Below are 24,753 nucleotides of genomic sequence, written 5' to 3'. Positions count from 1 at the left end.
ATGACTCCCCTCCCCCTCTAGCGTCGAGCGCTACCTGCCCAGTGTTGTCATGGCTACATTTACAGTAAGGAGGGGCTGCGTTAAAGCCCACTGTTGCACCATCTGGCACGACTTCCTGTATGTTGATTTTTAGGTCTCATCATTGGCTACAAGATGCGTCTGTCACCATTTACGAACAATTTGACTGGGTAATTCTCCTGTCAATCGAAGTTAGACTATGCCCCCTGACTGGGATTTTCTCTGAGGATGTGAATTCTATTGGTTTTACCGTTAGTTACGCTGTGAAACGTAACAACACGTTTGATTGAGGCCTCATGTGATTTACAGAAGCTTGCTATGTCAAACTTTATTGAATAAACTGACAAAACAGCCGTAAAACGAAGCGGTTTACGGCTTATTAATGAGGAGGACGATGGATTTATGGATTCACTGTACAATATTACGTCTTTTGGACTACAACATGGGTGCACTTTGTTCTATGGATTCTAACGAACAAAACGATATGCGACACTCCATGTTTGAGTAAACATATGAAGTTACACGAGAGAAAGGTAAGGAACAACGTATTGTACTGTATTTGTACTTTTGTTTAAATATTAAGAAACTGTAGTCGCTGTGATTATTCAATCCAAAATTGCTTTATGTCATTTGAATCGTGAGACTTTAAGGTTTTATTAGACATAAAATTTTTTAGACTGTATACACATTTTCCGACGATCTTTTGAACTTCATATTTGTTGCAACATTAACAATGATTGTCCATTTAATTTGTAAAGCGTTCTTTTTTGAATATGAGGTGATTACCATACTTCATCAGACACTGCATCATGAGTTTCGTGGACCTTCAGTTGTTGAGGTATACATACATACATACCCTTTGGTCTAAATGTAGCTTTGCTTGCCTATTAGATTGTCTGGATCAACAATTACAAAGCCATGATCTGAGAGACTGGACCACACTGCTAATGCAATGAGAAACACAGGCCAATTTCAGGTCATCTCATTACGTTAAAGGTGTTTTGGTTTTTAATGTGGGAGATTGCAAGAAGCCACAGAGTTGAGAAGATAACATTTCATGCAATGAAGGATACTGTAGCAAAAAAGTTGCAATATTTGACAATATAGTAGAAAATTTACATTGATATTATTTAATGGAAACTGAATTTTTTTAAAATTTCAAATATGTCACATCGTTTTTTTACATAAAATTATATTTATTCTCAAAATATTGCAACATTTTATGCAATTTTATGATTTTTTTTGCTTTTATTAAAGATGGCCCTAATATGCTGTTGCTGTATAAAGGCACCATATCGAAACAAATGAACAGATCTACAGCAATAAAAAAACTTAAAACAGAGACATTGTCAACATCTTCCAACATGCATTAGACATTGTGGCTAATCTGAAATATTTCATAATTTCATCCAATAACTTAAATGTACTACATTTTTAGACAATTATGATTGCTTATTGCCAATACAGACAGTACAGTTTCATCTTCATTAGATTGAAATATTTAGGGGAACTCTCTCCTGGTTAGTTTTGCTGGTCTCTTTGGGGTTCTGGTAGGACAGTCTCACAAATACAACAATGAGCACAGTTCCTGGAAATGACAAAATAAAAAAAGATTAAAAATGTAGTCAATAACATTGCTATATTATTGCTTAGTTGCTATAATAGTTATAATAGTTTATCATATAATAGTTTAAAATACACTGAATGGGCACAGATTATGAAGTCTTGAAATATCAAAAGAAATCGAATACAGCAGATATGCACAGACTAGGAAATAGCATAAATAGCAACATTACTGTAAAAGAGTTTTTGTCATGCTTTCTGCTTACCTATGACAGCAAAGGTGCCAAGCAGAATCCCCACTGCAGACTGAATAGTTGGCATGCCCTGCAACTGCTTGGCGGCCATTTTGCAATTCCCTCTAATGTTGCAAGGACACACTGTCACTAACCGAACATGAAAAAAAAAACAAACTTACAATTCAGGTTTTTTTTTAAAAAATCACAAAGTAATTTGGGCTAATTTCCACAATATGTTTTTGTAAGAGGTGATCCAGAGGTATCCCTATGTAAATCCTAATCTGTGCACTAGAGGTTATGTGTTGTTTTGTGTCATGCATATGAAGTGTCAGCAGCCTATATTGCCAGAACACAGTCTTAAGAGAGCTGTGTAATCACAAGCCTGGAAAAATCATTTGCAAAGCCCTATTGCATCATTAATAAACAAGAACAGAGCTAGGACAAGCTGGCACACAGGGGCCAATGTCTATTGATTGTTCCTAAGCTTCTGTCCCATAAACTCCCTGTGCTTGCTTTAGCCCATCAGCACACATCAGCACTACCTGGCAAGTTTATGAAGGTGCTCCTGGGAGGAGAGCTGCTGTCAGAGATGGTGAAGGGCACCGTGTATACATCAGGAGCCAGGTATGGGATGTTTAAAGACAGGTTGGTGTGAGTATCTGTAGGACAAAATATTTTTTGGTTATAAAAACTGCACATTAAAAAAAAAGTGGGCTGTCTGATGCATGTTTGTTTGGTGGATTAAGAAACATATAGCATGTACAATGGTACCAACATTGTTTTTATCTTTTTTGTTCTGAAAAACAAAGCATCACTTCCTTTGCAGCAGTGCAACTGAGTGTCAGTGCACATAAATAACATAAATAAGAAGCAGAATGAAGAAGGTTGGTGGAGCTGTCTATGCTGTGGCCTGGAGTATGTGACTCTTGATCTTATCTCTGTAAATCTGTCTAAAATACACGCCTGGTTGCATGACGTAAAAGCCCTTGCCTGTAAAGAGAAGCATTTTATCAAGCTGTTTGAACCCTTATCTGAGGGTCTTAAACTCTACTCTTGCACCTTACCATCATTCCCCTTCATGTTCCATTTGTCAGCCAGGGAAACATGAGCTGAGTAATTCTTCTGAAGAGGCTGTTAATGTAGTTACCCTCTATCTGCACTGTTTCACCTCTGATGAGACATTTTAGCAGGTTGTATGTATGACCAACTAGCTACATAGAACTATTTTGCATGATTTTGAAATCAACAAGTGAAATCAACATGTATTTTTACATTAAAATGCATTTAAATGTATTACCATTTCTGCCATTACTGGTATGAGCAGCCATTACCTGTGAACTTGGAAAAGAGCGTGCTGCTGAAAATGGTACATTAGTGAATCAGTGAAAGACTTGAAATGAATGGCAATGACTGACTCACACACACACACACACACACACACACACACACACACACACACACACACACACACACACACACACGTTCTTTTTATAAAAGGTCAGGGTTGTATCATTCAAACCGTACAACTCAAGAGCAGACATTATACTGGAACAAGTACATGTTACTGGTTCAATCATTATTGGCTGTGACCAGGTGCAAAACATTCTGTGAGATTCTTCTTTTAGCCTCCATTAGCTGGCAGGAACCCAGTGATGACGCCAAAGAAATTACACGGAAGATATAATTACAGCTGGGATCAATCAATACCAACAGGAACAGGGGACTGAAAGAGCGAGATAAAAAAAAAAAAAACTGAGAGAAGTGGTTGAAGCGCTTGAATGACTTAATGACAGACGTCATAGCAGTAAATTGTTTACATTAAATGAGCCCAACACTAGCAGTTTACAACTGAAAAAAGGGATAATTACATTTAAGTCTGAAGAATTTCTGTGGTTGAAAATAGAACGGGGCAATTTGCACATTTTCAGGGCTAAATCACACTGTTTCTTTGACTGTATAAATGGCTGGCATATTCATATAAGTCAAAGTATCCCAGAATATGTGCTGTATCATGCTGTGCCAACTCACTGTATCTAAATCCATATATCAATAATGTCACACTATAGCTGATTGACAGTGATTTTTCTTTATATCTTCAGGTTATTCAGAAATCGAATACTTTGCAAAGTGTACTTGCCGGATTACTTGGACCACCATTAATGTCTGAGTTTACATTGTTCAGTTTGGTTCCTTTTGTTGTGTGAGTTTGTGGTTATAGTATACATATATAAACTAAAAAGGGGATGAGCGTTACACAACAAGCAAATTAAAAGTATAGATATAGATGTTTATATGCAGTATACCTCAAAATAGTTTTATAGTATAGTATACTTACTGTACTGTATATGGTTAAGATATGTGCGCTGATATGTGTGATAATTAATGGAAACATGTATTTAGTAGTACTCTGGCTGGCTTTGAGACCATGTTGGCAGCCAGAATTAGATAGTACTTTGGTTCAACTTATACTTGAAAAACGTGACTTAAGTCCCTAAATTATTATCGAAACACTTCTATTATAAATGTGTCCACTATTATAACAAATAAAAATGTTTTTTTGACCGGGTACAATTAATCTCAGAAGAGTAGCTTCTCCTTAGAATAATCTTATTTGTGTCAGTTCTCTTTTCACCAGGAGTCATCAGAATAATATTAAATACTGTGTGTTGACTGGGTTCACCTAGCTTGCAATCAGCTCACCATTAATAGGTGTTAGCTTCCAGTTACGTCGGACTGTGGCATCACTGTGCAGGGAGAAGTTTAGTCGTCCTCCATGCTGTGGCCCATCACTGTCTCGTGATGCCAGCACCAAAGCTTGGTCTTCCCAGCGTGGTGTACACAGGTACTTCCAGGAATAGTCTCCAACCAACACTGGACTGTTGTCATTCACATCCAAGATTTGGACAGTCACCAGGGTGGATGCAGATAAGGAAGAATTTCCTAAGAGTAAAATGACAAGTGTGAAAAGAATGTGTCCCCAAAATCACACACATAATAACGTCATTTCTGTACATGAAATTATGGACTAAGACCTTGGTTCCCAACCTGGGATTCACACCACCTGTGAGAGAGCAAAGATCACATAGGGTGCACAAGGCTTTGTCTTCTCTGAGGTTGTCAAAATTACATTTGCATAAGTTAAATAAAATCAATAGCACATTTATTGATTTAATAAAAAGTGCATATATTCAATTATTTAAAAAGATATTCATTATTATTTTAAAAGGTATATCGATTTGGTCCTCACTGAGAAGTAGTAGACTAGTTAGTAGACCACACCTTTGTGACCTGTTAACCTCTGTGACCCATGTTCTCATAGCTCTGAATGCAAACGTTTCCCCATTCATAACCATGTTTGCTGGTTTTTTTTTGGATTGTTCTCTGCTCTCCCTTCCTTCCAGATCTCTATTGTACAATTGTGCCTCTTCTTCTACATTTGTATTCTTAATGCTGTCAGTCATGATGTTCCTGTGTGAGATGTGTGTGCAGATTATGCAAAGTAATCTGTGAATTTGGATAGAAATAAAAGAAAAATGGGATCAATGATTTGTCACACTGAAGATTGTATGAATAGAAAGGTTGAACCATACTATTAATATTTTACAAGGTATTAGCGTATTGATTAATGAATCATTTACTAGAATTGAATATATACTTAAACACATACACCTTTAACTAAATAATTGTGTTATTAATAATGGTGAAGCCAATCTTACGTCCATCCACTGCAATGACCTCCATGGTGTAGGTGCTGTTTTCCTCCCTGTCCAAGGCCTGCACAGTCTTTAGTTCACCAGAATATTTCCCTATTGAAAAATATTTCTTGGTGTCTCCTTGAAGAGAATATCTGCATAAAAACATGTACAGCTCTGTAAATACTGTGATAGTCCATGCATCTGTCTTCCTGAATGGGAGCTGGTTATTCATATAGCATTCATTATTGTCAAGGTTTACCTGATTGGGTGAGAATCTGGGTCATAACCTCGGATTGTGGCAATAACCCGTCCTGGTTCCTCACCCTCTCTGACAGTCACTTCATAATGGCTTTGAGACAGTATTGGACCCTCGTTCACATCGTCAACATAAATAGAGACAGTTGCTGTGGATGCAGGTCCATATCGACCACGGACCAGAGCCACTGGGTTCTGAGCACTGAGCACCAAGATATATTCACTCTCGCGCTCAAAGTCCAACACCTGTAATGTATTGCAAGATATTAAAATAACTGCCACTAAGTGAAGAACGCCTATTTAAGGACTAGTTCAACTAAACCACAGAAAACATTTTCCCTTGATGGTATTTTTGCCACATTTTCAAGAACTATAATATGAACCAAATTCTCCCGTAATCCCGTAATAACTGTGCATCAAATGCTCTGAACTTACGTAATTAGATGGAGAGTGTTGTTTTTTGTAGTCAGTGTGTTGAATATGAGTTTGATAAGGGCCTGATAACTAAGGTGAGATGACAGCGTTGGATTTCTGAAATGGTAAGGCTTGTGAGGTGTTCCTTGTAATGAGTGCGGAGTGCCTGCCTACAGTGGTCTAAATAGCTACAGTACAAACCACAAACCAGCAAGAGTGTGTTGGGCATCTAAGGTTCACTGGGCAATGAATGTTATCCTGTCTGGTCTAAAGTGACAGAAGGGCTTCAACGGCACTAATCCCTGAAAATTGAAAAATGGCTATGAAAGGAACATGTTGCAACATACAGTATACAAAGTGGCTCTTGTCCACCATCAAAAGCACTTAAGAGCCTCAGAACTGGACCTTGGAGCAACAGAAGAAGAGCACTTGGCCTGACAAGTCCCAGTTCTTTTACGTTACATGGGCATGTACGTTGTCAGACACAACAACACATCACAAATTTCTGTGGAATCAACTACATCATCTACACACTGGCAGCCACCCTTTCAAAGAAAAACAGTATGTCGTCACTGCAAGCACTACAGGGACACAGTACAGTTCCCTGTGCCTGCTCCCCTTAGCAAGGGGAAATGGATTTACTGGCAGAGTTTTGGTGTATTTCCAATATGAACCAGACACTCTAGTCACAATGAAACAAGCCAATTGATTCACAGTCTCACAAATTTTCCATGATGGTGTGCTGAGTGCTGCTATGTGACAATGCAATAAATACCCATGTGAGCAGGAGTCACTGTATGATCATAAAATACAAAAATCGATCCATAAATTTAACACTTTTACTTCTCTTTGATGTTCAATATGTACTTTGTTTGGGTCCAAATGTCTGCAGTAAAATTAAAAATAGCCGATTTCAAGTGATACAATTACTATAATCTGGACACTATAAAAAGTAACTGTGACCTGTTGACTTTGTTTGAAGGATTAAAAACAGGTTTACCGTGGAGATATGGAAATTGTTTTTAAAGTTATTATAGTGCAGCCCTTTGAATTAATATTTTAAAGGCAAAAAAAGTCAGCACAAGGAAAAGGACTCATTGTATCTTAGTGTATCAGGCGGTGTATTTTGTTATTTTAAAGTCATTTTTTTGAATCCTGCCCTGAGGCTTGAATTTGCTTTCTGGTTTTAATCCTTTAATGTGTTCTGTCTCTCGACAAAGCAAGATATGATGGGAACAGCATTCTCTGGTATTATGCTACTCTGGCTGAGTGTGTCTCTGTTGCCAGGGGGTAAATATGCAGATCTTGGAGGGTGCATGAGTACTGCTGTTGACTGGAAGTGACACATAAAACTGCTCTGGTGGCTGTAGTTGGTCATCATGTAAATTATGTTCCAGTGAGTTAATATCAACCTTACCTCACCATCTCTGTTACAGCAATACAATATCAAACGTGTATTTAAAACAAATCACCATACATATTGACAAGTATATCAGCATCCTGTTCGTACTGCTGGGGGACGGGCTGGAGCCCAGATTACACACATTACTTTTATTTAATGCTGTAATAAGTGTGTTGTCTGGTGTCAGGAGGCAGTTGAAACATGCTATCAACACAACACTGACAATTTGCATATTTTAAATTAATATGGCAAAGTTTTTAGTGTACAGTTGTTCACCTGCCTCTTTATAACACAGAGCTAATTCTTTTTTTTTTGTTTTGTTTTTTTGGCTGTTTTAAGTCATATCACATATTTAAAGAATTTGTGTAATTTTAAATGAAGCATATAATAAATTATTTACATAATTAAAGTTACGCACACAATATGTTATTTTTTCAAATTTCAATTTTCTTAAATTAGCAAACTGGAATTTTAAGCTGATGATTCATGCAGGTAGTTAATAATTGATTAATGTGCATTAAGAAAGTATTTGGTGACAACTTTAAAATAATTCATTGATGTTTAAATCAATATGATGACATGCTATAAGCCCTGTACCACTTAAAGTTTCATTTTCAGATTATATGTTATTTTCAGTTTCATGTCATTTTTCTTTAAGAAAATGGTTTTACATTGTCTACAGTTCTTCCACTCTCAATAAATTGCCCTCACTTCCCCTGGTTCATCACACATCTACCACATTCAACAGCCTCTAGCCTGTGTGGTAAACTGCCATTAGTGTTCACCCAATCTAATTATTCACTTGGGGCTGTGAGCAGTGTGTAATTTCCAATAATGAAATGTGTCTGCCTTCTGGCGCTGACCTCACACTGTAACACAATGAATTAAAGGAGTTTTTCAAGTGCATTTTAATCCAGGGCTTTACTTGTGAGGGATTTAAGATTTAATTATTACTAAAGTAAGCTAAATATATAACAGTTTCCATTCTGGTGATTTAACATTTGCTACGGAGATATTTCATGACATCAGTACAAGAGCTTTAAAAAGTCAAGCACTTAAGCTGTATAATATAACTTCTAAAAGCAGAAGTCCTTCTGTGTTAATTTGAAATAATGCTACAAGATCCTTTTTTAGCTTTTGCATCTCCTCCTTAAGGTCACTGGAGTATGTGCAACAATTATCAGCTGGATTACAGTAGGCGGGTGAAGGGGTGATGTCCCCTGGGACAGGAGACTTTATTAAGCTAAAACGTTCCAATGCCAATTTGAGTTATGTTGGACATATTGGAATATTTTTTTCCAACCTTCATGTTTGTCCATCACATTACTTGAATTATAGGTTACTGCCACTTACATAACCTGCTACTAAATGATCAATTAGGACTGCATAGGCACCAAGGACCAATACACGCCATCATGCTAAAAATTGTGCCACTGAGAGAAGAAATTGTTTGCGTGTCTATTTATTCATACTCTACAGAATACAGGATAAAGAACAATTAGCATGTCAGTTTAATTTGGATTAATTTGGACTAGAATATTTCTGATCTGAATCAGTTTTTTCAGCCAATATACAATATGTGTATGTGTGGTACATAATCAATAAAATGGTCAAATGTGTGTACAAAGGTTGGGGGATGTTTTGTGTTGTTCACCTTTGAGAGCACAAGTGAGACCTCATTGGTCTGCTTGTCTGTCACTAACGTGAAGACCTCCTCCTCGTTTCCAGACTCCAAGCGGTAGTCCACCTGCCAGCTGTCTCCTCCTCGAACATCTGCATCGCCTGCTAGCACAGCTGTTACCGTGGTGCCCACTGGAGCATCCTCTGAGATGTGAAAGGGCCCATACTGATGGGGAGGAGACAGGCAGTGTATTGGAAAACAAGACACTTGCATTTAAGTGTGCCTGTGTATAATAATTAAAATAATAATAATGGATGCAGTATATTTATAATAATATATTTATTTAATTAGCAGTTTTACAAACTTTTACAAAATCTCAGCTCACATCAATCCTCGCTGATGGAACAAGGAAGCTCAAGCAAAACCTTTTTCAAAAAGAAAAATAGTAATAAAAAAACTAATGATAAGAAACTGGAGCATTTTATTATCAGACCAATTAGTTAAATGACAAAGCTTTTTTATTACTACTCATATTTTTCTCAGTCTTTGCTGTAACTGTATACCTTTATTATTTCTATGAAAAAACGTACTTTTGTATTTATAGAAAATGACAGAAAATGAATTTTGTGCACAAACGTGAAATAAATTTGAAAATATATCAAAAAATCTAGCTCTTACGAAAGGTTTTTACAGAATAAAGAGTAATTTAGCTGCACCATAAACATATTATTCTCAACTGACTCTACATTAATAGCTGCATTAAATATTAAATAATAATTTTAAATATTTATTTCACTAAGAGGTCACTGCATGCTTGCAGCTATCTTAGCTGTAGCAATTTTGTAGCCACCAATAAAAATCAGAGATGACTGAGTATATGTTTGCCCCCACTTGCCCTCCTGGTGTTCACTGACCTTTATTCACACACCTCTGAGTGTTTACACAGCCGTTTAATCTGCCACTCACACATGTCCTCTAGTGAAGCAGCCATAGCTCTGATCTGGCTGCCCGATCCCCAGGCCTGCTGAACCCAGCCCTGTCACCACTCACCTCCCACATCACCCCCTATAGCGCGGCCTTCACATCACTATGGAAAAAGCAGCACTACTCAGGCTTGACCTGCTCAAGAGCATTTTCCACCTCAGTCTTTGTGTGTGTGGGTTTATGGTCACGATTATCTGAGAAATTGCGCACATTTATTTGTAACTGCTTGAAAATGAACATCTAACAAGGTTTGAAAGGCTTAAGTTTAAAATCCTGAAGTGTCATTTGGATGAGGCAAGAACATAAACGTCAAAGTGACGTCAGATGTTATATCAAAAAACAAATAATTCAATCTTATGTTAAGTCTTTATTAAACAAAACAGTCTGTTGTTATTGGTCTGGATAGTCATGCCAATGCTCTTCAGCCAATTTCCACTATTACATTTAAAAGCTGTACCTTTTCCCCTTGCTCTTCACAGCTCATAATGTCCGTACAGTCCTTCATTGTCACTATGGCCTGACAGAGAACAGCTACAGACTCGTTCCTTATTATCACAGCGTGACGGCTCTCCCACGTAACTCCTAACCCTCATGACTTTTCTTTCTTGTATTATGTTGCAAATGTGGGTGGACGTGAGGGGATTTTCTGTATCTACCTATCTTTAGCCCTGTTTCTCTTTTATATCAGCAGCTAAGGTAGAAGGAGGAAAACCACTCTTCAAATTTATGCTGGTTGTGTGACGGCAGCTTTAATGATGCCCTGATCAACTGAACTACTACAAGGAAACAATAAATATTGGAGGTAGTCCAAAAGATGTTTCATTAATGCAAACATATCAATTAAATGTAAACTAGGATGCAGATGAAAATTAAAGTAAAAATGTTTGGATTCACTATTGCAGTTACAGTTACAGATCTTAATCTTTTTTATTTTTTGTTTTCATGCTTTTATGCCTATATTAGTCAACTGAAAACAGATGATAGGAAATGAGAGGAGTGAAAGATAAGGAATGAAATGCAACATGTCCCTGCCAGATGCAAACAAAGGTTTGCTGTGATTAATGGTTGGGGTATAAATCCCTAGGCTACCGGTGACCCCACACTTGTTAGTCTTTAAAAGTTTTTTTTACAGTATTTTTCCCTCTTGTGCTGATTCATACTAGTAAGATGTTAAAATAAATAACCAGCTGATAAAGACATTTCTGTGATCTTGTGATAGCCAGGACAACATTACGTCATTGGGAATTTATGATGTGGTTTTAGCTACAAACAAATGAGTGGAAACCAGACTCTAAGGAAAGCTTTATCAGATTAAATTCTAAAAACACTGTCCACTTAGACTACAAAGAACTGAATAAAACTCCTCCAATAACATGGTGCCATCACTATAAGCCTGAGATTAGGGGGCATATCTAGTTCCCCGCCAGGAAAATTAAATCAGTGACCTGCAGAGTGGATTCACAGTCTGTAGTCCAATAGCCACTTGTTATGGCCTCTGCCTGCCTTTTTTCTAGAGGTATTGTTTATCATGCCCTGAACTGTTCATACATCTGTTTGAACCTGAGTGTTCGTACCTCATGTTGGGAGAAGACTGGTGGGTTGTTGTTCTCATCTTGCACCGTCACAACCACAGTGCAGGAACTGTTCAGACCTGCAAGGGACATCATCACTGCTTTTGTTAATGACTCAGGGTCAGTCCATACCAAAAATAAAGCATACCCAGAAAACAGAAAGTACTTGATCTTGCTTTCGTCACACCCTGATCCATGAGTTATGAAGACCACATCGTCTGCAATCCCAGGGGCTAGCATACGTACATCCGCTGATTGCAGCAGTGTCAACAAAGCTATGACGTGCAAGCTCGCAAGAATAACACCCTTTTGTTTGTGATTTTAATTATCAAATTGAGATTTAATTATCAAATTTGTTTTTGAAAAGAGCACAGTTACTGCATTTGTTTATATTTCTCTACATGATATAACCATAGTTGAATGAGGCAGAAGAAATAATATGTGAAAAGTTTTTCCAAATTGAAGCACTTTCTCCTATACTCTATATGAGGCATTATCTGTATGGGTATACTGTGATCTGTATATTTATTAGGTGTATAGGTATGCTTTTGACTAATCTGTTGTTTTTTTAATCTGTTGACTTTTACTTCACATAATAAATAATCTCAAATATTCTATTTCTACTAATGTAATATCCTACTTCCACAAGAGGAAATAACAAAACATTGAATTAAAGAAGCAAATTACTGTTAAAATGGCCTTTATGTATATTTATGAGACCTTCTGATGTCGAAAAAGAAAATAAATCCATTATGAGAAAAGCTTACAAATGTACTGTATTGATCCATAGTCACCTTTGGCATCCTCAGCAGTGATGGTGAGGGTGTACTGTGGTGCTGTGCCCTCCATACTGTCTGCTTGAACGGAGATGACCCCTGAGTCACGATCCACTCTGAACAGGGCACGGGGACTCTCTGGAATTTGACCGACTAAACGGTAGAAGATCCGCACATTGTCTGTCTTGGGATCATCATTATCAGCTGCCTGCACTATCAGGATTTCTGTCCCTGGGAAAGACACACCAGAAGGTATTTCTTTTTTTCTTTCTTTTTTTCCCCGTTACCTCACTTGAATCTTTTTCTTCTTGTTGCATTTCTAAATTTTTACATGAAGTGAAGTGACTTGTGTAGCCAAGTATGGTGACCCATACTCTGAATTTTTAACCCATCCCAAAGTGCACACACACAGCAGTGAACGCACACCTGGAGCAGTGGGCAGCCATCGCTGCAGCGCCCGGGGAGCACCTCAGGGTCCTTGCTCAAGGGTCTCACCTCAGTCATGGTATTGAAAGTTACAAGTCCAACTCCCTATCCATTAGGCCCCATTATGAAATCAAAATCTCAAACAGCTTTCAGTGATGCCTGAAAACTTCTCAGATGGGACTTTAAGATTTCTGTTAGGAAGTTAAAATGTTTTTCTCTCAGAAATAATTCACAGTAACATAAAACACTGAATAGGAATACGTGGGAGGAAGGACATAACAATAGCTGTCTCATTTAATCCCCACTCAGTGATTCTATTTAGATTAACAGATTGTCCTGCCCAATTCATTTCCCAGAATCAACCCTTTTAAAGCATCAACAAAAAAGCTTTTAAGCCTGGACTAGATATTTCACAACACACCATGTGCTTTTTATGAGCATGGGTTGGAGTGATGGTACTTTCCCCAGTGTCCTGGCAAAAATCCCAATCTGCTTTCACAAAAGGTATCTGGCAGTCAGCCTTTTCATCACTGAAACATCCCTTCCAGCCAATGTTTCATCTACCTGATTGGAAAACAATAGTCCCACTACAGAGTAACTGTGACAGGGGACTGTTTATTGTGTTGTTTTATGAGCCCTAACTTCATTGAAAAGGTTGTGTGATTATGTAGAGCATTTTGACTATACAGTTGGCCAAAAGCATTTTACACTGAAATGTTGCCAATACACTGTAATATATTCAGTTTGCTTTGGTTTTTAACTTAAAACACAATCTCTGTGATGCAAAAAGTAAATATCCTTCTGTGTGGTTCTGGATCATATTTTCTAATCTATAGTAGTAGCAAAAGTGAGACTATTTAGATGAATTAATTTATATCTTCTTTGAGACTGCTAAGAAAGAAAATAAAAGTGACTTATATGGTGAGTCATTCTTGAATTTGCGCTCTACATTTAACTCAATTCCAAGTGCACACACACAGCAGTGAGCACACACACACCATGAACACACACCCAGAGCAGTGGGCAGCCAGCACTGCAGCGCCCGGGGAGCAGTTAGGGGTCCAGCGCCTTGCTCAAGGGTCTCACCTCAGTCTTGGTAGTGAAGGTGGATAGGTCGCTGGCTATTCACTCTGTGCCACCAACAATTGCTGCCGGACCTGAGACTCAAACCCGCACTTTTCAGGTTACAAGTCCGACTCCCTAGCCATTAGACCATGACTGCCCTCATAAAGAAAGAAAGAAACAAAGAAAGAAAGAAAGAAGGAAAGAAAGCTGTTAGTTACCTCGAGCAGCCAGTTCCTTGACCACTGTATGGTACTGTGCCTGTGGGAAAGTGGGCCTGTTATCGTTGGCGTCACCCACCATCACCCTCAACTCCACAGGCTTGGCAATCTCTCTGCCATCTGGACGCTCGACCACGATGCTGATGTGGAACTGGGGAGGCAAAAGAGAAACACTGTTATCTTAAAACTGTGACCTCAACTGTAGATCCTGTAAAGCATCACATTCATGACCCGTATATTCATATTACAGTATGTAACAAGAAGTATGAAGGTGCCCAGTGTAGAATGGTAGACAGTCCAGTAGATGAGTAGACTAGAAGCAGAAAAATACCTGCATGAATTGGAATCACTACATTCAACATTCGACTAAACCACAACCATAATGCATCAGTTTGAAGAAACGTTTTCAGTTTTCATTGAATGTTCAGTATAGAAGACAGAAAGTGCAATATGTTAGAAACATGTGCTTGAACACTATTCATATCCACTGATGTAGCTCAGGCTTTCTGTGTTCTTTGGTCACTTGAGCATTTGTGTCAGAGTGTACTGTTCACTGAGTCATTTAAAGCTCTCAGGAGCTGCAGTTGTGTGAAAAAAAACCCACAGGGTAAAAAACAAACAAATGCACTTTAATTTGTAATCCTGCCACAAACAATGATTGTCTTGAAAATGTCTTAGCCTAAATCAAGAAAGTTTTAAAATGAAACCATTGGCTTGATAATCCTCACTATAATACAGTAATATTTTTTTCCCCCCATAGACAGGATAGATTCAAGGAACAGAGCTGTACTCTTTGAGTATTGGGTGGTCACCTTAGATGCCTCTGTTCAGTTTAAAAATAGACTGTGCTCAGCTTTGCTGTAGTAATATGCTGCAGGCTACCTTTATTTAAATCATTACAATCATTAAGCTGTAAGTACAAGACCGTAGCTGTATTTGCATTTAATGAGCCATATGAGAAATTATATAGTACCATTTATTCTGTTATGTTGTATTGTTTGTGTTTTTTCTTAATTTTGCATTCAGTCTTGATCCCAGTCATCAGTTCTGAATTGAATGAGATCCACTAAAAATGACTTCAAAAGAGAAAACAATCACAGCATACCGTGACTGTCATTTTTTATGAAGAGGATCTTTCAAAAACCCGAAAATAATGAGCTTATTTAAATAATGAGTAAACTTAAAAGAAATATTATATAACAACTGCATTCATTTCTCATCATATGTGAAACAAACACAGTATAACAGACTTCAAACCTAGAAATAACGGCTTCTGTCTGACATAGGGGAGGAGCATGGCACCTACAGCCCTAATGTTTAGACATTTTAAACAGGAATCATAGACTGACATTTAATCATAGGTGCTGGAGACATTTAGCCTGCAGTTGTACAGACCTGGTCTTGTGTCTCCCTGTCCAGAGGGGCATTGAGATAAATGACTCCTTCTCTGCTGATGGTGAAGAGCATCTCTGGAAACTCCCCCTCCAGACTGTACTCTGCCTGACTTCCACTCCATTTGACCTACATAAACACACACAGACACAATGACAACAAACATCCTGTAAATCCAAACTAATATATATCTAAGTGTGGCAAAAATGACATTTTGATTTGTCAACATCATAAAATGAATTGTAAAGCAGTTACTATTAGAGTGCAAAACTAAAATTAAATGGCAGTATACTGCAAGCCTATACAGTCTTGCAAAAGGCTCTGCATGATGTATAACTACAAAGCCAAGCTACCATTTGTTTACATGATAAGGAGTCATCCAAATGCACTGACATTGAGGTGGAACAGAGAGCACAGCCAAAACTAACTATGAAGGCTGAAAGGGATTTTCCACTCTGCTTTACAGGCCCTTGACAGAGGAGCTGAAAAGGCACTAGTAGCCATCAAACAGCACCCAACAAGGAGAGGAGCCCAGTCTCAGCACAGCTGATGTACACCCAGGGCACGTGTATCTTCTCAACTCACTGTCAACAACTCCTCCCTTGTTTTGGAGATGACGGCCCAAACATTATGCTTTTGTATACATAAAACCACTTCACACAGCTGGCCACCTGTCAGTGTTATGGTGTGTTTCCAGACCTCAGAACTTTGAAGAAATAGGCTCATAAACTTGATTAATCATTACTGACTGCTATAAAGCTCTACACAAAATAACTATGAAGTCATCAGTGTATGTTCATCTCCCTGTGTGTGCTTTCCTATAATCAGTTGCTAAATTACAAACAATAATACACTGGCCTGTAATAAACACAACATGAAATCATTAAATGCTAAAATATCATTAATGATTCATTGATTCATAATCTGCAACAATGTTTATAATCAGTTAATTTTTTTCAGGCCATTTTCAAGAAAAAATGTCAAACATTTGATGGTTACAGGGAGGAAAATTTATAGATATGATATTGATACTGCTAAATATAAGATGTGCACACAATATATTTGAGGCAGTGCGGACATTTTTCTTTTCTTTCATACTAGTGATGTAGTATGCAGTGTGTTTTAATCACTGATCTGAAATAAGCTAAAAGCTTATGTAGAGCTGGGGAAAACTGTGGATTTTTCACTATAAGCATTCTCTTCACATAGTCCCACATAAATGAATCAACATAACAAAATGATTATAGCAGTTTTAATGTTGGTATTCACATCAGTACATCTCCTCTGATGATGTTAGCTGATGCACCACGTTAATACAAATGTTATTTTCAATATTGAACACTGATTGCGAGACACAATGAAGGTCTAGTGGGACTTAAACTAATTCTGCAACAAATAATCAGATTTCATTTAACTGTGAAAACTCAATTCAATACTGTTAAGAGCTTTGACTCATTGATTCACAGGCTCTGAGGCTTCTCTTCCACTCCAAAATCTCAATAGATTGCATTACTGTGTTCAAGTAGTTCTGCTGATTGCATTACATAATCAAAGTTTTAGGCAGGCAATCAGAAACATGAAATAGATAACAGATTGAAATTGACCTCCCTATCTCCAGTGACGCAAAAGCCTTTAAACTTACAGCCAGAGCTTTTGATGTGATTGTAGAATCAAATTGTTCACAATAGCAAATTCAACTTATTCTTTGACTGGGTTTTATGCAGAGAAGGATGATGGCAGAAATGTATGAAGTACTCAAAGCAGCAGATTGATTTCAAGATGTGACAAAGTGTCATTACACCATGGGTAATCAGCACAAGTAAAAGACAACATTTGTTATGACTGAGTGAATGTGGACATGACTGCTCAATTTATTTGAAAAAGCAGGGGAGGTGAGATCCATGGAGTGGGTCTTCGAACATGACTACCTCTGTATGTGTCATAACAGCGGTTTGTCCCACCACCCACTGAGCACAGAAGTACAATCACTCAGCGTGGGTGAAATGAGGCTTCCCCCAAGTAAATATCCATATTCACCTATTTTTTGTGATTTATATTCTGGATGTGAACAAATAGGACATTGTAACTAAAGGGCAATGTCACATACTTTTAACAGTTCAGTGATGGAACAGTATAAGCATAATTTCTCACTGTTAACACATTTCTCATTAGAATTTAAAACAGATTCACAGAGGGAGTCTGCTCAGTGAAATTGTTTCACATAACCTCATTTACATAGAATGATACAAATGCTGTTCCTTGATATTAAAATTAAGAAAATGAAATATAATTTTCAAGTCACCAAGCTGTGTATTGTAAGATTGGTCATTAGGTTTCAAACATAGGAGACAAAAAGATTTTATTGTAGACTTGAATTGGCCTTTGAAAATATGAGAAATAAAAATCAACTGTGCCCACACTTGTGAACACACATGTTTTCAGTGGGTGGCAGGGGCTGTTAGAACAGGAGAGATGAGAGGCTGAGGGTGAGTGTGGGAGAGGTGGGAGAAAACAGGAGGAGGGGGCGGTATTGTGATGTGCCCATTAGCCACAGCAACTCTCAGTAACTGCACAATTCATTTATAGCCTCTTTGAATCAAGTTTTTGTTTCCACATTCAAGGCAGTTAATGAATAAAGTTATATTTTTGTTTTTTCCATGGAGGCATACACTGACAGTCCAAACAAAGAATAACTGCAACTTCTAGTTGAGCTTTTTTTTCCCACTTTTTTCAAAACCTCTGAGGGATTGTAGTTATTTATAGACCTGTAGCTCCAGTGGCTTATATTATAACATCCAAAAGGCTAGATAAGACTAGGGACAGAACAGTAGTGATATGTTTATGTTTGCCCAAAGTTTAGTAGAACTTACTTATAGACACTTTTGGAGAGACTTTTTCCAAAATAGCCATTTTTAGACCTTAAAATGACTCCATCTCATCATAAAATCTCTAGAGTTCATGTTGTAGCTTCCGTGTTTTTTTTTTTTTGTTTTTTTTGCCCTGTGCCGGTGCAACTAACTAATCATATTCATTATCAACTGCTCTGGCCAAAGATATTCTGTATTAGACTATTTGATTTATTTGCTAAATAACAGAAATAGTGAAAAGTCAGCAGCAAATCCATGTTCCAAATTGTTTTTTTAGGGTGCGTTGTACCTTTAAGCCCTTTGGTTTGTGTAATACACCTCAGAATGGTGGCAGCGGTTGGTGGGTGGGAGAGTGAGTGAGTAAAGGAGTTAAAGTGACTCAGTCAGGAGGTAGCCTGAAAGGATCCATGGCATTTGACCAACATTAATAATTCAGTATTTGGTCACTTAGGAAGACCCAAGAGCCACTAGAAACAGCAACTGTCAATGTGCAGCCACTTTACTCAGTCGATGCTTTTGACAGTTTGCTTTATTGTAACATGATACAACAATTAGAACTGCATTGACAATAGAGTCAGCACTTACCCCCTGTTGTTTGCATGATCTAACATGAAAATGAAATGAATAAAAGGGGTTTTAAAGAAGAGAAAGCACGTGTAAAGTCCTAGAGTGGTATATTTGTGTCACTTTTTTTTCAAAGTGAAGACACGTTCTCTGTGGTCTTGCTACTTCACCTGTGAGATAGGGATTGGGTAGGGGCCTGGGAGGTTCTCTTGAAGTCGTACAGGGTCGGGCGATGCCCAGGTGTTTCCAGTCACCTCAACAGTAACAATGCCAGTGGTGAAGAAAGCGTTCGCCTTTCCAGCCATGTCCTTCACCATCACTGAAAGCTTATAACGGCCACACATCTCTGGGTCCAGAGCAGAGGCTCCTGGTTATTACAGTGGGATAGATGATTCAAGAACACTTTATTTCAAAAATTATTCTATCACTTTAATTTCAGAATTATTTTTTATTACAAAGACTTCTACAGTATATATTGTGTTACTTTTGCTGACATGATACTACACGTGCAATATCCGAGGGTGTATAAAAACCAGACATGGACGTTTATAGAAAGACTTGAAAATGGAAAACAAGCACAAAATTAAGTGACAGGCTATGGAAACACTGAGAAACATGTCGCTAGATGTTCTGATGCATCAAATAAAATGAGACATTAGATGTGACAAGTTAAATTAAAGGACAGGCCCATACCTTTCTTAGTTATTGACTACTGTTTACGGCACTTAATTTTCAATTTCTTGTTTAAATGTCAGAGACGAGATAAACACCCTAATATAAAGGTAATCATAACCACCAGTTTTAAGTGGCCTGAAGATAAAGCATCAACTCAAGACGGTAATTCTCAATTTTCACTATTATAGTACTATGAAGCTGTGTGGAAACCAGCAGCAGTGTGGGCTGGAAGATACTGGCAAGTGTGAAAGTAATCCAACTCCTGCCAAGCCGTAATAAAGGGCACTACCAGAGCTACAGAAATAGCACCAGCAGGAGTGTGCTGCATCGAGGGTAAGTGTGTGTGTGTCTGTGTGTGTGTGTGTCTTTATTACCGTAGCCCCTCTACTTTTGAGCTGGATACCGATAACAATATTTAAAAATCCAGTATGACTCATTAACAGATAATTACACATCAACAAATGTAAATTTGGATAGGAATCCTTTATTTTTTTTTACTCTGACCAATATTGCTCTCCAATACAAGCTATATGTATTGGCAACACATCCTGAAACAAATACTGGGCATTTCTGTAATGCATTTTGTTTTATTTGTTTACTGATATTGATATACAGTATCAACAAAATGGTAATGGACTGGATATATTATTTTTGACAATGATAGCGAAAACTAAATCCCACAAAGACATAAGAAATTCATGGGTAAGATTAGGCCTTTGAAGTTGTATGATGTTATCTGGAGAATATTGTTTCTTCTTGTAAGAGGACTGACAGCCTGTAGGAGAGCCTGCATTAGGACCTTGCTGGTAACTTGCTTATGACAACTTCCCTTTGGGGATAAATAAAGTACCACATTAACTTGATACTTTCCCTACAGCCAGACTGACCTTCCTCTGTGAGAGAAACCTCTCCAGTGATGGAGTCAATGAAGAACATTTGGCTGGAGGGAATCCTGGGTGTCTGTTCCATGAGGCTGAACCGCAGCTCAGCATGGGCAGTGTTGCGATCATCACGATCCAGCGCCTCCACCTGCATGAATGGGATGCCTAAGAGACACAGGTGGAGTAGAGTTAAAAATAGTACCTGCTGCATCACAGACATCTCACTCCACCAAAACTTAAGGCATGTGACCTGTGTTTATACAGGAAAAGATAGAACATAGAAATTAATAAGTTAACACCAAAGACATACAGGCATTTTTAACACATCTTTGGCTTTTGTTAACCAAGTTAAAAGATAACATAATGACTCAACATGATTGGAAATGCAAAAGATTCTATGTCTAAAAAGTAACTGAACCAGTTTTCTACATTATTAATTCTATTAATACTGAGTTTAAGGCTAAATTATAAATTTCACTTACTATATATATTATTTATTTTCTATTAATTAGGCAAAACTGAATGAATATTTGTATTTCATGTAGTACGACTGACAGATGTGACCCAACCCAAATTAGATTGTGAAACCCAGTGACATTAGAGCTGAAGGTTTTCCAACCTTTGAGCAGCCCGAGCTGCACGCTGCCTCTCATGCTCTCGTCTATGAAAGTGGGCACATTGTCGTTCTTGTCGATGACACACACTTCCACAGTGAAGCTCTGATGATGCACTGACGTTCTGAAGGACACCTGCAGCACACATGCAAACACAATAGAACAATCTGGATTTGCCATGCAGCCCTTCAATGTGGAGCTAACAACATTATAAAGTTCTTCAGATATCACTGAATGTAAACATATGAACTTCATATGACAAACAAGAAATGTAATTATATTTGATATGTGGATTAAATGTAGCTTTAATTTGTGCCTATTAGCTATGTATCAAAATCACCACCATTACTACAATATAATTTGACATGATAATATACCCTACCTGGAGAGAGTAAGACGGCTGTTTCTCTCTGTCCAGTGGTTTCAGTGCGTACAGAAACTGAGCTTCAACTCCAAATATCCCCTCATCATCCCCTGTTACCACCAAGTCACTGTAATTGCCTGGAAGGCTATTTAGCTGCACAGAACAGATTTCGTTTGTTTGAAAGCAAGCCATATGTTCAAACAGTATAGGAGGACTAGGACTGGACAGGAGGGGTAGGAGCAGGATAATCACTGCAGACATCAGTGGTTTTAGTTTAATATGTGTTTAAAGTGGACTGGACTGGACTCAAAAGGACTGTATTTAAAAGTCCAGTTGAGACAAAAACATGGTAAAAACACAATAAAACACATACACACACACAAATGATGCTTTAAATAATCACTAGCACCCTAGATTTGTTTTAATCTGCCACTGAAAACTGGCCCCATATAACACACTGCTGCTGTTTGAAATATGTTTGCTAAAACTCCAGTGCACAATATTTTAATAGCATGCTGTCATTCAATTTGTCAGCATGCAATAATTTGCAAGAAGACTCAGCCTAGACAAGTAGACACAAGGTTTGCATGTATTGAGTTCCATAAAAGAAAGTCATCTTAATGCATATATCCCAGCATCCAAAATTCTAAGCAAGTCCTCCAACCTAAATGACAATACACTCCATCAATTGTCCCTAAATTAGAAAACAACAGTCAGGATACTTCCTGTGGCATTAGACCTATGTCATCACATTAGGGCTAATAATTATACACTTCATACGACTGTTCCACTGGCAAGCATACCAAACCTTTGAAATCACAGAAAAAAAATGTAAACACATGGTTACGATTAGGGAACTATCAGGTTTTTATTAGATTTATGCATAAAAATAACTTTGTGAGGCTGAGGAGAAGGTTGTATCTGTTATCGTGTTATCGTGGTTGGAGTGAGAATTGCAGCAGTTCTCTACAATCTTATAGAAGATTGTGGTACTGTCATGGATTAAAAAACGTCTTTCTGCCCATCCATCCACCTCAACCTCTTGCTTTGTACTGTGATGTGTGTTTAATGCATCACCCAGCGTCCGCCTTTGTTTGTGTCACTAGGGGTTACCTAACAACGTGTAACTATGTAATAATCTGAAGCCACAAACAACACACAAACTAATTTTTTACTGCAGGACAGTCTGAAATATATATATATAGAGGCAGTGGTGTGTCATTCACAGGAGCCTAATTAAAAAAAAAAAAAATCATTGCTTTTGTTTGAAAAATGTATTATTCAAGACATGAGAACTGACAAGTGTAGTCCTCTCTGATGAACAGACTACCATTAAGAGCTGCTACCTTGAAAAAATCTGAAATCATTATAATGTCCTTTCCATTTATAACATAAAGTGGGGTTATTAACCAACTCCTCTATTCTGGGCATTAATGTGCTATTTGAGAAGTGTTAATGACCCTCAACCCAACACAAAGACACTGAAAATATAACTGTGCTTCATAAAAGATGACGTCACAATACATCCAATTAAAGTGCCAAATACTCATGTGGTTGCACAATCCAGAAGATGTTTGAGTGGCATGTATGAATAAAGTGTCACACAGCTGGGCTACATGCAGAGGCTGGGTCTGACGCCTGACAAGCATTGTGAACACTCCAATTATAGTTTAGTGATGACGGCAGAATGATGATGTTCATACATCTTCAACCTTGAGCACAGATAGTGGAGAAAAAAGAGACTGCTGCAATTCTGGCGTACTATCTGCTTTCATTTTTTGCCTAAACAGGAGGTCTTTTCACCATGTTCCCCATCTGTAAGGGATCAAGAATTTAGAAATTCAGTGATGAGGATGCTTCCTCTCCTCTTGTCCTCATTTGGCTTTGCATTAATCTAACTAAAGGTTAAAAAATCACTTTCATATACGATTTTAGACCTACCCAACAGTAATTGTTGCTTGGTTGCTATCTGCTCTTAGAGTTGCTATAGTTATGAATATCACATATGAGAATACAAAAACTCCTACTCCTATTGTGCACTTTTACTAGTTTTCTAGGTATGTGCTCTAATTCCTATGGTTATAGTTAAAAAAAAGGTCAGAACAAATTTCTTACCAGAAGGCTATGAAGAATAACAGGTAAATTAAAATGCCTTACCTTGGCTAGATACCATGGGAAAATGCCGTCATAATTTTCAGGGACACCAATTTTAACATTTACTGCAGAGCATGGTGCAAATGTGTAAAGTATCACCAGCTGCAAAACAAAACATCAGATGTTTCTTAATGATGTTGCTCAAGTAGTAATTTTCTCTTGTAAATGCAAGAGTTAAGATTACTTTAAAAAACAACATCTTACTATGAGAGCTATGAAGAGCATTGGTGTGGCTCCTCTGTCAGCCATCTGGCCCTGGAAATGTGGCATACATACAGTACTTCAAATTGCATGGTTTCAGCACATCAATCACAAACACAATTTCTGTCTCGTTACTGATTCACCACTATGGAATTCTTTCAGAAACAAATATTGCGCTGTTTTCACACATGCAACAGCTGCATTTATATACATGATCACCTACAAAGCCATTTAAGCAACTTCTGAACTTCCATTATAGTTTGTAGCACAATAGTTTACTTTGGAAGTAAAAAATTTGCTTTTGAAATTAAGTTAAATACAAAGATTTTTCCATTTCTTTGAAGCCTGTCAAATATCTCACAGCTGTTTTAACAATATGAAATCACAGGGTTTGGTACATTGTATAAGAAACAGTAATGCCCTATGTTTCTCTTTCATGCCAACCGGAGCCTCTAAAGTATGACAATAAACCTTTCATATACTGTAGCTTAACAACAGCAGATGATGACAATGACAATGAAGGCTAAAAATGCCATAAACTACATAGGAAAACATTATATTCTACTCTTTAAACAAAGCGTTCTGTAGCTTACCTTCTCCGAATGTTGCATGTGCTCCCTCTAAGAGGTGTGAGAGGTGTGAGAGGTGTGAGAGGAGTTTAAATTGGGTGGAAAAACTGTGTTCTTGTACTTCTTCGGTGGATTAATGGTTAACATCTTCAGATAAACATGCTTAACTACCATGTTTCCTTCCAGTAAAACCACTGACCAGTGAGGTTCCTTTCTATTAATACCATC

General features: G+C 37.7%; 1 protein-coding gene across 2 annotated transcripts; it reads right to left on the bottom strand.

Annotated features, from left to right (window-relative positions):
• Positions 1 to 644: 644 nt before the first annotated feature.
• cdh16 (cadherin 16, KSP-cadherin) lies at positions 645 to 24,651 on the bottom strand. 2 transcript variants are annotated; one of them, XM_026320108.2, is made up of 18 exons: positions 24,550 to 24,651; positions 23,960 to 24,010; positions 23,759 to 23,857; positions 21,620 to 21,754; positions 21,243 to 21,372; positions 20,630 to 20,788; positions 19,238 to 19,434; positions 15,640 to 15,765; positions 14,245 to 14,395; positions 12,554 to 12,766; positions 11,763 to 11,839; positions 9,238 to 9,429; positions 5,772 to 6,013; positions 5,534 to 5,664; positions 4,518 to 4,757; positions 2,360 to 2,476; positions 1,848 to 1,964; positions 645 to 1,606 (listed from the first exon to the last, which is right to left on the bottom strand). In XM_026320108.2, exons 1-18 carry the CDS (start codon positions 24,565 to 24,567, stop codon positions 1,506 to 1,508), a joined length of 2,496 nt encoding a protein of 831 aa, XP_026175893.1. In that variant the 5' UTR covers positions 24,568 to 24,651; the 3' UTR covers positions 645 to 1,505. The 2 variants fall into 2 exon arrangements, with proteins under 2 accessions (XP_026175893.1, XP_026175894.1); XM_026320109.2 differs by having other exon boundaries at positions 1,848 to 1,939.
• Between the last annotated feature and the right edge of the window lie 102 nt (positions 24,652 to 24,753).

This window comes from Mastacembelus armatus, chromosome 3 (genome assembly GCF_900324485.2).
Source record: "Mastacembelus armatus chromosome 3, fMasArm1.2, whole genome shotgun sequence".
NCBI lineage: Eukaryota > Metazoa > Chordata > Actinopteri > Synbranchiformes > Mastacembelidae > Mastacembelus > Mastacembelus armatus.
Note: the sequence above shows the minus strand (reverse complement) of the source record. Positions and strands in the feature narration are given on the sequence as shown.